We start from the raw sequence: 16096 nt of genomic DNA on the forward strand, positions 1-16096 counted from the left end.
TATAATGGGCACATGTTCCCAAGTCAACTAAGGTTACTTACCTCGCGGGTGCCTCCCTCCCCACTTACCCTAAACCTTCCCTTTTAGACTCTTACTAACAAGAGGTACCATTCAATGAGCATTTATTATGTTGTAGACACCTATCTTATCTCATGTTAGAAACATTCTGTAAGGAAAATGACACCCATCATTTTAAAGATTATACAACGGAAGCTCAGAGATATTTATCAATTTACCCAGGGTCACAGAAAGGATATGCCAAAAAACCCCAGGACAGTCTATCTGACTCTAGAGCTTATGCTCTGACCCTTTGCAATAACTCTCCTGCAGCTAGTGAGCTTAACCACTTAAGACCAGAGCCCTCAAAGGAACTGAGAGTAGATATCATGAAGGAAGTGAGTAGTAAGTGCCAAAAAAGGGGGAGGGAGAAGCTAGATTCCATTTATTTCATAAGTTTGGTCCTATTGTATCAGTTAAAGGCAAAACACATTAGAGCCATTCTTGACTTCTGTTTCTCTCACAGGTTTTGATTCATTATCAATCCTGTCCAAGATATATTTAGAACAAAGTTACATCTCATTCCCTCCACCTCAGTCATCTTCATCCAAAAATCTTTGTCATGACTGCTAGGGTAGATTTTTTTATCACCATCCCCACATTTCACTACCCCTTCCTGTGAGATATGTGGATAATAGGCATGCCTATTTGTGTGTTTTGGCCCGCAAAATATGTATGCAAATGACATGTTCTGCTGTTGAGCAAGAGCCATCATGTAGTTATGCCATTTCTCTTCCCCATGCCATGACGCTCATGATGTTACAGATTGGGGCTAGTCTTTCTATATGGATTGCAGACAGTATCAATCAGAGCAATAGTCAACATCCAACCTGAGCCAGAAATAAACTTTTGTGATTCTAAATCACTGAGATTCTACAGTTCCTGTTATTGCAGCAAAACCTAGCAGAGGCTGACTTTTAACTGCTTTCCTGACTTCTATGTTTGATAGAGCCTTTTAACTGCTTTCCTGGCTTCTATGTTTGACCCCTACAGTACATACCACAGCCAGAGTAATTGCTCTTAAACAAGAATCAGATGATTTCACTACTTTGGAATACAACTTTTTCGTTAGCTTTTCAAGTAACAGAGTGAAATCCAAATTCTTTATCAGATCTGACACCTGCTATCTTTCTAAATTTATCTCCTTTTCCTGTTCACCATTGCTTAACCTGATACAACCCACTGACCTTCTCTTAGTTTTCCTTGAATATACCAAACACAATTTCATTTTTTTATCTTTGCTGCTTTTGTCAGGAATAGTCTTACTTGAAAACAAGGCTTACTTCCATAGTGGGGTGAGGATGGTCTCTGTTCAAATGTCACATAATCAAAGTCCTTTTCCCAACACAATGCTAGCCCCACTTTTCCTTCAAAACTTATTATGTCACCTTAAAGGGCATATCTCTGTGTGCCATATTGTGTGCTTGTTTTGGTTGACTTCTCCCTACTAGAGTGTAAGCTTCCTGAAGGTAAGCACTCAGTTTTCTCCACTGCTCTGTCCCCATGGCATAGGGACTGCCAAGGTACATCCCAGATGCTCACTAAATATGTTCAAGCAAATAAATGAACTCATAACATTCTTAATCGAAGAGAAATGTTTATCTACTTGTGCTCCCACTTATTCTTCTATTGACTATTTCAGAGGTCACACACTTTTTTTCATAAAGGACCAGAGAGTAAATATTTCAGACTTTGCTGGCCATATGGTTTCTATGGAAACTATCTGACTCTCCCTTTGTAGCCCCCAAACAGCCTCAGATAATGAGCAAACACATGGATGTGGCTAGGTTCCAACAAAACGTAATTTATTAAAAAACAGGTGGTATGCCTGAGGAATATAGTTTGTCAACCTCTGGACTAGTGAGACCATTGACTTAAGCAAAGCTTAACACTTGATTGTAACTAAAGGTAAATGTAATATTGTATTATGAAAGCTTGAATGTCGATTCCATACACAACAGCCTAGATAAGTTTAACACTTTCATGGCTGAAATTTCCATTCAAGGTTGGGTCTTACATTGGGGGAAAAATATTTCAAATGTAGATGTAAGTAAAAGTGTCATTAGACAGGTAACTTTCTGATGATTGCTGTCTTTGGCTGTTTGATTACTGCTCCAGCTACAGGTGAGTGAGAACCGTGTGCCTTCTCCCTTAGAAAGTGGGTGTTTTGCCCCAGGCCAAGGGCCTATCTCTTTTTCTTTGGCCAATGAAGTGTGAGTGTTTCTCTGGGTATGCTCTCAGACTTGTAGGGAGGGAATTCATGCCTGTCTTTCTTCCTAGCTTCCTTGGTCTGGTTCTCTCCCTACAGCAAAGATGCTGGTGTGGCCTGAACTGCAGCTGGACCTGGGCTTCCTAGACCTTCCTACCTGTGTCTCCTACTACCTTTTCCTGTCTCTGGTGTTGTGAACTTCTAGTCCTGTGCACTTGACTTAGTGCCGTGTTTGCAATGGATCTTCCAAGCACACCTGCCATGTCCTTCTCAGCTCCTACTGGGTGTCTAACCAGGGCTGGGCTATGTTTAACTTGACACGTAGATTGGGCTTTGACCTCTTCTTAGAGTGGGGTGGAGGTCAGGGCACCTAGAGCTTCTACCATGGCAGCCTTACAAATGACTTAATTCAACCTCCGCCTCACCCTGACTTAATGACTCTTTACATAAATCATACCACAACCATTGCATTTAGAGAAGGAAAGCTAAAGTGTGACTTCTTACATTTCAATTATAATATCAGTAGCTAATATTTATAGAGTACTTCCTGCGGGCCATGCGCTGTTCTGAGCAACATCCGCATGTGAAGTAGCATCCCTGACTGCTGACGGCAGCCCTAAGAGGTGAGCACTAGCCTCATCTCCACTGTGCTAATCAGAATGAGGCTGGTGCTGCTAGGCGTGCTTGTCCAGCAAGTGCAAGAGTGGGAACTGGAACCCTGGAATCAGCTCCAGAGATGCATCCTTATCTCCCATGGTTTCCTTTCTCTCTTTTCCTCCTATTCTCGCCCGCTTCCCTCTTCCCTCTTCCACCTCTTCCCATCTCTACCATAACTTTAGCCACCAGCTTAGGAAACCTTTTTGAACCTTTAAAACCAAAGCAAACATTTACTGAATTTCATCTAATGATTTTAATTGGGAGCACCTGAAAACTCTAGAAGTTCCTCTGTTGGAGTCTGGGGTTTTGAGATATTTTGCATAGTGCAAAAGATCACACCGGATATGAAAAACAGTTACAGTTTTAAGGTTTTGTTCCTTCATATAAACCATCATCAGTGGACACCGGAATGTGAAAGTACCTCACTGCACAATTGCTCCTTATTAAACCCAAACCTTTTTTTAGAAACTGCTATCACTGGGTTCAATAATCTATAAACCATATGGCTCAATTACTAACATCTAGGGGAAAATCTGCCCTTGAAATCCTTTATCCTTGACAGGCACCAGCAGGGTGCATTTGATATCCATTTTATGCGAGCATTTATGTAGCAGTTACACTGCGTCCTAGATTATTATTTCTCTCATAGAATGAAGCTTTATTTTCAGCGATGCTTCATTTAATCTCATCCTCAAATTTAATATATTTTCATCATATATGTTATCACATTACCCAGTTTTCCATCTTGTGCAATTACTGGTTACAAAGTAGCTGCCCAGGGGGGGAGAATAGGGGGCAGCTTGGGGATGAGGTGGGTGGGTGGGTGTCCCCTGTGGGGAGGAAGGAGACTGATAGGGAGCCCAGAGAATGAAGATCAAGTGGTGAATTACTATGTCAGGACCATCAGAAAGGCTAAGGCAATGAGGCAGAGAAACAGAAGGGCAGATAAATGGGATAAATAATAAATAAATCCCTCGTGCAAAATAAAAGGCTCTCCAGAAAGAGAGTGAATTACAGCCTGTCCCCTTTCCCAGAACATAACCTTTTATTTTGGCTCATACAATAAATGGTAGGCAACTGCAAATAGGATGCTCGCTTTGGGGATATATTGCCCAGAAGCTTTCCTGATTACAAAGGCTAAGAGCAGATAAACTGTGTGACATAAAAATGAGAAACTCCAACTATCAGTTTATGTGGCTGCTGTAGAACACGCGGTGGCTAGTCTAATTAGACTGTGAAGGTCATATCCAAATACATAGGGAGGATCAAACTGGCAAACATGGAAAGAATCTTTACACTACCTTCCAATATATTGTACTTGGAAAACAGAGACAGACATGTGAAAATAGAGAAAGACAAAATTCATTTATCTGATCAACTGAGGCCAGAAAGACTAAAAATGAAAGATAATGCAAATTACATGTTTTTTTTTTTTTCTTCTTTAGAATGGAAGATTTCATTTTAAAGCATGTTTATTGAGGACCTACTAAATACCAGATTCTTTTCAAAGTGCTTGGGACAGATTAGGGAACAAAATTAAGAACCTGCCAAAACCGGTTTGGCTCCGTGGATAGAGTGTCGGCCTGATGACTGAAAGGTCCCGGGTTCAATTCTGGTCAAGGGCATGTACCTTAGTTGTGGGCACATCCCTTAGTTGTGGGCGTGCAAGAGGCAGAGCTGATTGATGTTTCTCTCTCATCTATGTTTCTAACTTTCTATCCCTCTCTCTTCCTCTCTATAAAAAAAAAAAAAAAAAAATCAAAATAAAGATCCTGTCTTTGTGGACCTTATACGCCAGTAAAAGGAGACAGACAATAAACAGGGATCATAATTAAGTAAACTAAGAAGAGTGTTAGAAGGTGGTAAATAGGAAAAATAAAGAGGAGGTGGGGAGTGCCTCAGGCATGTGGGAGTGGGCATGAAGGCTGTTTCAGGATTACATAGAGTGCTCCCAGTAGCCCCCGAGAAGGTGGCATCTGAGAAAAGCTTCAAGGAGATAAGAGGTGTACCATACAGACACCTGGGGGAAGGGCATTCCAGGCAGCGGGAAAAGGCTGTGAGGTGGGACCGGCCTACCATGATCAAGGATCAGGAAGAAGGCCAGTGAAGTGGTGGCTGAGTGAGTGAGGGAATGATAAGGGGCGGAGGATAAGACCAATCACGTAGGGCCTAGCCCCACATTTCTCAGGTGACAGCTCTGCATTTACATGGCACTGAGAGTGAGCACCTCCTTAAATTTCTCATGGGAAGAGCTCACTCTAGTGCCAGTCCCAAAGTAGAAAATTCCTGCTCTGTATATTTGTCCACAAAACAGGCCGGCATTTCTACACCCCACACTTATCCACCACCACTACCCATAACTTTGCAAGAAAGATCTATCCTCCAAAGGCATATCAGCAGGAAGCATGGCTGGGCAAACCAACCATCAGGGAATATGGGTTTACTGTTCTCTTTGGCCACCACATTACCCCAGTTCCAGCAGGGAGAGAAAGTATTCTGGGCTAGATTTAGTCTTTAGTTTCTGAATCTGTCAGCAAGTGTGCGGATGTGGTTGAGAAGTTGTGTCTCTGGAGCTGGGGAATAGACATTCAATCAGCCCGTGGCTCTGCGATCATACATAAGATTGAAGAACAACTTGTACGGTCGAGTGCACAGGGAGAGTCACTCTAAGCCAACTTGATGGCCGAGGCCAAAAAGACAATGCTCCACATAAAATAAATATGCCTTGGAAGAAATTCAAAGAACCTTGAGGATTATAAATTTTTAAGAAAATATATTTCCTTAATAATAAAAAACAAAAACAAATGAATTCACATGAGCAAGGGGCAAGGGGGTGGGTGGGCCATCCTGGGAAGGGGTCAGTGCACAAGGCCATCGGTCCCTTAGCTCAATAATGGTTCCATCAGGATCATCTCCACCCATCAACAGACAGATGAGCCCAAACTGCTCACCCCACACCAATGTCATCTGTCCTCCACTTTTCCTTGAAGAGTTCAATAGGCCTTGACTAGTTTTTCTCAGTGGTTAGAGATTAGCCCATAACTGAAGAGTCATGGGTTCAATTTCAATCATGGGCATGTACCTTGGTTGCCGGTCAATCCCTGGCCCTGGTCGGAGTTTGAGCAGGAGGCAACCAATCAATGTGTCTCTCTCACATCAATATTTTTCTCTCTCTCCCCTTACCCACTCTCTTAAAAAAAAAAAAATCAATGGGGTGGGTGGGTGGGGGAACATATCCTCACTCCTGGGGTTAAACCTGAGGGGGGCGGAAATCCAACCAGATTGGGGTTGGTATCTTAGATGTCTGACAAAGGACATTGGCAGGAACTTGAGAGGGTGAGAGATTATGAAAATGAAACAAAAGTACTTTGATTTTCCATTAAAGAAAACAAAAAGACCTTAAGGGTGGTCAATTTCAGGAGCTGATACAACTTTTGAAGATTTTGATCAGAATTAAGATAACCCCATATTAAACTTTGTAGTAAAATTTAGTGAAGGGTGATATTTTTCTCTAATTATTGTACTGCAACTTCATTTTAAGAAATCATAAAAACTTAGATTTCCTAGATACAACATATTTCACACATTTTAAGGTGCTAGTGATTTTACTTCTGAACACATTTTTATTGCTGTCAAACTTAGTACCTTTGATCAGGACACCATTTACCCCGACTGAAACCTGGCTGTTCTGTAAAATCTTTTATCTTTTTTGATGCTCTCTGAAGTGGTAACTGTTTATCACATTGCAAGTGCCTGAGGCCTAAAAGCTGGAGACTGGGAATTTGTTGCTCCTAATGCTACTTCTGAAATATAACTTTCCAATCTTATTTTAAAATGAAATAAAAACCCACTTCTCATGAAGCAGCCAAGACAGTTTTTACCGTGTCCTCACATCTGCTATCTACTGAGCTCCATTCATTCAACAAAGACTTTGGCAAGTGGCTCACTGTCCTCTTCTTCTTCATCCAAAGCTTTGTGTCTAATCTTGGTGACATAAACATCTAACTCACCCCTATAAACACAGGTCCCATCATGTAAGCCCCCTTGCCAGGGTTGCCTGGTGCTCAGGGCAAAACTGACTCAAGGTCACTAACTCTTGCCCTAATCAACCAAAAAAACCCAGAACCCAGGTATTTGGGGAACCAAGGTATAGTGGCAACAGGGCCATTGAAAAAAAAAAGGGGGGGGGGGTGTTTGTCCTCTGGCCCTTTTCTGCTAATTCCCTTCCAAAGATGTGAGAAATCTGAGACAGCCAAGAAAACTTGTATAGCAACATATCCCCTTTCTAGATCACTTTCTGGGTACCAAGGATCCCAGATATTCCCACCCAAGTGGTTCTAAGCTCCTGAGAATGGTTCTTTGCAGGAGAAATGAACTCCGGTGTCTAAATGCATGAATGTGGGACTCTTTTTGGTGTAGGATGGAGCCATATATGGAAAGAAGGGAGTTGGCTATTCCTAGCTAATAAGAATGGCTGATGCTTGTTATAAATTACAGCTTTAGTCCTGCCTACTAGGTAGGATTTATTAAGTTATCTAATCATATGATTATCTCTGCTTCCTAAAAGAAATCCATAGAAAAACCCTGCTTCTTTGAGCCCCACTCCCTCATATCACCTAATTCTGTAAGTCTTTTTTTTTTAATGTAATACAATATATTTTATTGATTTTTTTTACAAAGAGGAAGGGAAAGGGATAGAGAGTTAAAAACATTGATGAGAGAGAAACATCTATCAGCTGCCTCCTGCACACTCCCTACTGGACATGTGCCTACAACCAAGGTACATGCCCTTGACTAGAATTGAACCTGGGACCCTTGAGTCCACAGGCTGATGCTCTATCCACTGAGCCAAACCAGTTAGGGCTGTAAGTCTTATTTAACACACTTGTACAGAGACACCACAGTTCCCCTTGACATGTGTGCTCCCTTGTTGCATAAGTAAATAAGCCCAACTTTGACTTACAGGTGTGTTCTTAGGGGTTTTTGACCCACTAGGTATCAAGGTGCTACAAACTGGCATGTAATAGTCAATATACCATTCTGGAATCTCAGAATAAAATATTGTATGATAATTAATAGTAGCTATTAATATCAGCATCAACATCTAGATAGCAAAGAGCTAGAGATACATGCAGTAATACTGATGAAATCTCTCAAAGATGCGGAGTAAAAGAAACAAGAAACAGAATAATGCACACTAGAGTATGAGTCCACTTACAACAAGTTTAAAAAGTGGTGAAACTATGTTGTTGAGAGCTGTACATAAACGAGAACAGCTCTGAAGGAAAGCAAAGAGCGATTACTATAGCGGTCAGGAAGGTGGTCTGGTGGTCTTCTCTGGGGTAAGGAGGTCATTCTGATGGAAATGGGTACACAAGGTTTTCCTAGGGTACCAATAAGTTTCTATTTCTTGTTTTAGGTTACATGGTGCACTAATATGCACAAATAAATTGTATGTATTTTTATGTTACATTTCACAATGTTAAAATGCAAGAATAAAAGAATAAGAGTGCTAAATAGACAAATAAATGGACATTTCTTTTCATAAAACAGCTTAGATTTGGTAAGAGTCAATTCAGGTGGTGCCCATTACCCATGAATAAGTTGTTAAACTGTAACTTCTGAAATGGCAGAAATGATTCAAGGCCTATGGATTTCATTGTAGCCACCAGGGCTTTCTACTTTAGTAGGCTTTCCTTCCCCAGTTGCCTCTGTTAACAGTAATCATTCACTCTACCTTGAAGGATATTTCTGTTGTCATGGTGAACCCATGGGTGATGACTGGTTCCTCCTCTGCAGTCCGTCCTTTCCAGCAGTCCAACTCCACACAGCGACAACCGGACAGGAGCACTTGACGGTACATCTCGACGGAGGAGTTTCCAGCCAGCTGGCCAGCTGTAAAACACCAACAAAATGAACTCCAGAATCCCATGAAGCAAAGAAGACATTGCTGGCTTCCTAGACAGGCTCTTCAACAATAAGAAAACACTGTGTCTAAGAGATGGAATAGTTGTTCTCAGTCTTTCCTCTGCCTCCACATACCAGAAGGTAATGGGACAACCCTTAATGCAGTTGTGACTTCCTAGAAGTGGTTTTGGGGAAGAGAAAATGTAAGAAAGAAAGCATTGTAACAATAGCAATAATTCATTTTTATTAACTTCTTACCATGTGCCAGGTGTAGTTTTTTGAACCCTACATGCATTACTACATTTGTTACAAAGACTTCTTGGGATTACTAACTTTAAAAACAAACAAAAAGCTTATTTTCAGATAATGAAAATGGTATAGAGGAATTCATTTACCCAAGTTTCTGAAGCTAGTAAATGGAAGACCCAGGATTATAACTTGAATATAATTCTGACAGTTTCTATGAAGGAGTACTGTTGACAGGTTATTATTATATAAGTCAACTCCTCTTGTCATGTTTGTCCAAGGTGCAAATGCTTAGAAAAGCTAAACATCCTCTTCTCAAAAAGTGCTCTTTTATAGCAATAACTTTAAATTTGACAAAAGAAGTAAAAAACTTATACTGAAATAATTACAACACATTGTTTAAAAATTAAACACAACCTAAATATATAAAAAGACATCCCATATTCATGGGGTGGAAGACTTAGTATTAAGATAGTACTACTCCCCAAATTGACCTAAAGTTCAATCCTGAAGATTCTAATATCTAAGATCAAACATCTAAACCTTCCTGCAATTTAATCTCTGGCCCTGATTGAATAACTAAATAGTTTTGCAATTTGAATTCTGACTATTTACAGGAGGACCTGCATTCCTTGCATTGTCCCTTTAGTCACAATACTTATTATATCAGTTAATTTTGCAGACTTGAAGGGAAACTGAGACATTGGCTCATGCCTTGCGACTACCCACTACTGACCATGCCTTGTGACCTGCCCCTACTGACCATGTCTTATGACTCTAATCTTCGCCATATCTCATGACTCTACCTGCCAATCTCTATTCTGCTTGCACATACTCACTGTTTTGATACTTGCCCCAAACAATCCCTTTAAAGATCAGGTCACTGTACCAATGCACTTAAGTCCTGTGCCCTACCCCTTCCTCTTCAGAATATACTTTTGGTCTATGCTGAAGGCTACCTCTCCTTGTAAGCCATAGATGAACCTTTCTTTTACCTGCGAGAATAGATATTCTGGAATATCTATTGACAATTTTCATCAAAATTCTAGCTGGCTTTTCGTCACAAATTGACAAGCTGGTCCTCAAATTAGCATGAAAATGTAAAGGGCCCAGAATATCCAAAACTGTCTTTAAAAAAATAAGAACAAACTTGGAGGACTCACACTTCCCAATTTGAAAACTTAACTGTGAAGCTATAGTAATCAAGACAAGTGTACTGGCATAAGGACAGACATATGGAACACTGGAATAGAACTGAGAGTCCAGAAATAAACCCTCATGTTCATGGTCAATTGACTTACAACAAGGGTGCCAAAACAAGACAGAGAGAATCATTCTTTAAATAAACAAATGGTGCTGAGGCAATTGGTTAGCCACATGTGAAATAATGATATTAGACCCCTATCTGACATCATATACAAAAATTTAAAATGGATTAAGCTTCTAAATGTAAGTTTTTAATAAAGACTATGCTCACATAGCTTTAAAAAAATGTAGAAAATTCTTAAAGCATCGGGTAAATCTTCATAACCTGGAATTAGCAGTGTAACCTGGATAAGAGACCAAAAGCACAAGCAACAACAACAACAACAACAAAATAAACTTTATCAAAAAAAAAATCTTTGTGAACAGAAATGAAATATTCCTGTGAAGTGATGAGAATTGTAATAATCAAAGCATCTGAGAAGTGCTGGCAGGAATGAAAGCACAACTATTCCTGTTTCACTGAAGAAGTCACCAATTTCTTGACAAATTATTTTTGTAAGATTAATCTACACTAATAAAAGAGAAATATGTAAATTGTCTGTACCTCCACAACATCCACCAGCCAATCAGGATGGAATATTCAAATTAGCAGAACAAAGATGGCAGTGCCCCTCCTTCCCCTCTCAGTTGCTCCAAGCACTGAGCTGCCAGGCAGGGCAGGATGCCTGCTATGAGGGGCAGGGTGGAAGGTGGAGGGAGCTACAGGAGCAGTGCTCCAGCAGGAGGGAAACGAAGACTCTGCCTGGAGTGAAGTGAAGCCTGCAGACTCCTGCCAGAGTCAGTAAGAAACCTGCAGACTCTGACAGGAATCAGTGAAGACTCTGGCTACAGTGAAGGCAGAAGGCGGCAGCCAGAGAGAAGGCCTGGGTCCCGGGTGCCAGAGGAAAACTGGTGCCAGCAGTCAGGTTAAGGAAGGCCTATTGCAGGAATCTTCATGCAACGGGCCTCTAGTAATAAATAACTTTCAAGACAAGACCACCATCAATACAAAATGGAAATCTGTTTTCTGCATCAAAGATTTTCTCTTATCAATACTCTATAAGCTTCTATCTTCTTTTAAAATAGTGAGTCTAAAGATGACATTGAAGAAAACTGTCAAAATGTTGTTGAAATGGACAAGATCTGCCTGGTGGAGACAGGGAACAAAGAAAATGGATGTCAGTACACCCAATTATCAGCATAACAAAAAGGTGGCACTCTTGAGTTCCAAAAGGCCCTAGTAAATGCACTGAAAGGTGATTGAGGAGGTGGTATAATTACTTTTCTCTCCTGGAAAAATAGGACATTTTATCTCTTTCATTACATTTAAAATTTTTATTATTGACACTATTTACAGATGTTCCCCCTTTTCTCTCCCTTTGCCCACCTCCAGCCAGCCCACACACCTCCCCCCCGCCCCCACTTGATCCTCACCACACTGTTGTGAAAAATGGGGCATTCTAAACACACAAATGTGTTTGCAAAAGCAGAAATGCTGACCAGATAATCTAGAAAGTTCCTGGTGCTAGATAATTAATTTGCCATTTATAATTGCCTCAAAGTTTGTGGTAATAAAGGTCTTTGCTGCATAAAGGCAAAGGGGATAGTGGAAATGAAATGGAAAAGACAGTTGTTTACCTACTGAACTTAAGGGAGGGCTACTTGCAATTGCATTTGTCATTCAAAGAACAAATAGAAGGAATTTAATGTACTTAAAACATGTTGATCAGTTAATGTTTTTTTAAAATATATTTTTATTGATTTCAAAGAGAAAGAGAGAGATAGAAACATCAATGAAGAGCGGGAATCATTGATTGGCTGCCTCCTGCACATTGGACCTAGCCCGCAACCCAAGCATGTGCCCTTGACCAGAATTGAACCTGGGACCCTTCCATCCGCAGGCTGATGCTCTATCCACTAAGCCAAACCAGCTAGGACAATCAGTTAATGTTTTGAAAGACATAGTAAGGCAGAGGTTTGTGAGATGCAAAGGAATTTGAAAAAAAAAAAAAAAAAGAAAGAAACCTATAAAATGGGAGGGGTGTGTGTGTGTGTGTGTTGTGTTTATTGTCTAAACATCTAAACCCAACAGAATCTCTCCAAAGTAAACTTGTTCATTCTTACAATAAATAATATTTTTAGACATGGAAGTCTCCCAACAAAAGCATATTTTGAGGAAACTCACATATTTCCAAAATTCTCCTCTTTCTTGGAATGCATATTAGTTTCCTTATATGTTTTTCCTTCATTTATGGAGATTTTTTCTAAATATGTATATTAATATTCTCCATTATTCTCTCCTTTTCTGCCTAAAGCCTCAAAGCTGGTCTATTCTTAACTCCTCATTCTTATATCCCATGCCCTGTTATATTTCCATTTGATTAGGTCCAATAAATACAGCTTCTGGGGCCAGAGGATTGCCAGGGGTGGGGATTAATAATATGTCATGAGTCACTCAACCCTTGTTATTTCTGAAACTAGTACCTGACATCATCTGCCTGGGTGTGAGCACCCCCTGGAATACATTCCATGCCCATGATGGAATTTAGGAGCTGAAGCTCTATCCATATTAACCCCTAACATTGCCCCAAGCCATAATTCTGCAACTTCTCACTTGACTGCATGCATTCTGGGCAGCTGGCTGCATTCACTTGAGCTTTGTCTCAGGTTACCCAAGGCATTCAGGATGGAAGAGACCAGAAAATAACAATCCCTCTATTAACACAGGCTTCTGAGGAATTTCTCCTCTTGCAAAGGGTGGTGATTAAGTGTGTATACTTATATTTAACATTATTTATTGTCTTCTTATCAATCTGCAGTGGAAGAAGATTCCAGAGTGTGATTCATTTGTTCATTAAGTGACCTTCTTTCATAGGCATTGTCTCCTCTAATAAATGGAAATGGGGACTATTTCTCTTTGCTTTCAAGGTAGTCAGAGCCAGTCAGGGTGGGGCAAAAGTAGGCTTAGAGTTGTTCCTATGGAAAAATAATACGATAGTTAATAACTAATAGTACAAGAATGAAGTCTGTGTTTCTCCTACTTACAAAACTCTTTTTGCCCCACTCTATAATCCCACCTACCCTCGAGAGAAGTGTCTGCAATATGAAGCAGGTTTTGTTCACCTCAACTGTCTCTAGGGACATCAGTCTGATCTGATCTTTTCTATAGTGTCTGTTTGCAGCCTCAGGGAGACTGAAACTCTCTTGAACATAAATCCAACTGTCATAAGATGGCTTAGGTAGGAAAGTGGGAAAACAACTTTAAATATGTGTCTTACTAATTATTGGAGTCTGTGCATATTCCCGCATGCATTCTCTGTGGGAGACAAAATACTGGGGATAAAAAAATGACATGAGACATACACCATCTAGGTAGGGAGGCAACCACAAATTAAGAAGAAGGTTCTTATGTGCCAGGATCTTTGAACTCACCCTAAACTCTGGTCGCCCTTTCTTTCTCTTCTATCTCTTTGCCAATAGAATTTTCTATTTAGGTTCTAATGTGTTTCAGCCCTGAGTAAGTACTAATTCTCCTCAGCTAGTTGTAGAAGTTCTGTGGCCCAGGTTAGTGGTTCAAGTGGGCATTGCTGTGTGGTGTAACTCTGGGCTATATCTAATAGGACATAAAGGAAAGTGGGGTTGAGGGGACCTTCATATATATATATATATATATATATATATATATATATATATATATATAATTTTATTGATTTTTTTTTTTACAGAGAGGAAGAGGGATAGAGAGCCAGAAACATCGATGAGAGAGAAACATCGACCAGCCTCTTGCACACCCCCCACCGGGGATGTGCCCACAACCAATGTACATGCCCCTGACCGGAACCGAACCTGGGACCCTTCAGTCCACAAACCGATGCTCTATCCACTGAGCCAAACCAGTTTCGGCGGGGACTTCACTCTTACAAAGGCTTACAAGACAGGAACTTTCCCTGTACCACATGTGAACCTTATTTCACAGGGAGACAAAATTCAGGGTGCACAGTCATACTGAAATCGTAAGGGAGCAAAAAAGATGGAAAGCATCTGGGCCTCCCATGACATCAATAAATACCCGATTTAATCAATGGTCAACCAGCTTGCTTCTGCACTTTTTGTTGTGTGAGGTAATAAATTTCCTAATATTTCAGCCATTAAGTAATAGTATTTAAAATAAAACAGCTAACATAAGAAAAATTCCATATGATCTCACTTATATGTGGAATCTAAAGAACAAAATAAATGAACAAAGGAAATGGAAACAGACTTATAGATAACAGAGAACAAACTGATGGGTGCCAGAGGAATGGGCGATTGTGAGGAAGGATGAAAAAGGTTAGGGGATTAAGAAAGTACAAATTGGTACTTACAAAATAGTCACCAGGATATATAATATAGCACAGGGAATATAGTGATACTTTAATAACTATGTATGGTGCCAGATGAGTACTTGAAATATTGGGGGGAACATTTTATCAAGTTTATGATTATCTAATCACTATGCTATACACCTGAAACCAATACAAAATAATATTGTCTATAAAGTGTAATTACAAAATAAAATTTGAAAAAGTAACAGTATTATGTTACTGATAGCCCAAAATAAGCTGGCATGTATTTTACTTAGAGGAAGATTTAAACTTGGTCCATTTGCTTGCTCAGTTCATCTTTTTCCATTTTATCACCCAACTTTCAAAAATAACAGGTTGCATATGTGGAAAGCTAAATGAGTGGGAAGATGTGAGAGAAGGGGTGGCAGTGGAAGACTGACAAGGGTAAAAGTATGTCTTGAGTCATGTCTAGAACTTTTTTGTAGCTAAGAACATAGAGAGAGGAGTTGAGTGATTATTTGATTCATTCAATCAGATAGTATACTTTGTAAGAGGAATAACTGAAACCTAGAGCTATGTTTTCCTTTTTAAGTTGAACAAGGATGTTAATTATTGAGTTTATACCACTTTGCCTTGCTGGTGTATATGGAGCCATTATTTCCCAAATGGTTTGTGATATGGGAAGATTTATGAAGAGCTGGAAAACTACAGGTTGAAATGAGTGCATACTGTTCTATCTGGAGAGACTTTTGTTTTGAATCATAAGGGTAGATTTCCCAAGGAAAAATAATAATTTAAAACATAAGTACTACTTGATGTACTGCCAAGGCTATCCAAACCAGAGAAAATGACCATCATAATTAAAAATCAACTTGTTCTGTGCGAATATTTCTCTCAGTCATCTCATTTTATTTTCCCTCTTGGGTGTCTTGATAGTTAACAAAGGGGCAATAATGAGTAGAGAAATAGACATAATAATAATGCATTGCTAAACTGATTGATTTTCATAGTGTAAATTTTTGTAGTCCATTTGAATGCTCAAAAAAAACAAAACAAAACAAAAAAACCCACACACATTCTAAATATCAAAATTCTCCTTGTTTGAATTTGAACTGTCAGGTATACCAATTCCTAAAATGCTCTAAGAAAATAAGTAGGATGGTGACAGGGAGATGAAGGTTGGTCAAAACCTTAATAATGTGAACCTGTAAAGCCTTTATTTCTATATTAAAGACATACTGCAGTAGGTGCCAATCTTGTTTGTACCTAATATTTTTCAAACCTACTTGAATAGGAAAGCTTTCCTTTTACTCCCAAACAGTCTTTATATAAAATACTAGTTTTGTATAAAAAGTTTTCACTTGTTCTGTAAATAGCTGTAAAGTATGAAATTAACTCATTTTCTTAACCTGTTAACCGGGGAGTTCCCTTTTTAATTACGCAACCTGTA

The 16096-nt window shown here is 39.7% G+C and overlaps 1 protein-coding gene across 2 annotated transcripts in view; it reads right to left on the reverse strand.

Moving 5' to 3' along the window:
- The window catches only part of PLCB1 (phospholipase C beta 1), a 609995-nt gene that overhangs the window by 132365 nt on the left and 461534 nt on the right, over positions 1 to 16096 (reverse strand). For both annotated transcript variants that reach the window (XM_084887439.1, XM_084887438.1), the window contains exon 11: positions 8661 to 8818. In XM_084887439.1, the coding sequence (XP_084743565.1) occupies positions 8661 to 8818 (158 nt within the window). The remainder of the gene's footprint in view (positions 1 to 8660; positions 8819 to 16096) is intronic.

Source organism: Pipistrellus hanaki, assembly GCF_964339955.1.
Source record: "Pipistrellus hanaki genome assembly, chromosome: 6".
Lineage (NCBI taxonomy): Eukaryota > Metazoa > Chordata > Mammalia > Chiroptera > Vespertilionidae > Pipistrellus > Pipistrellus hanaki.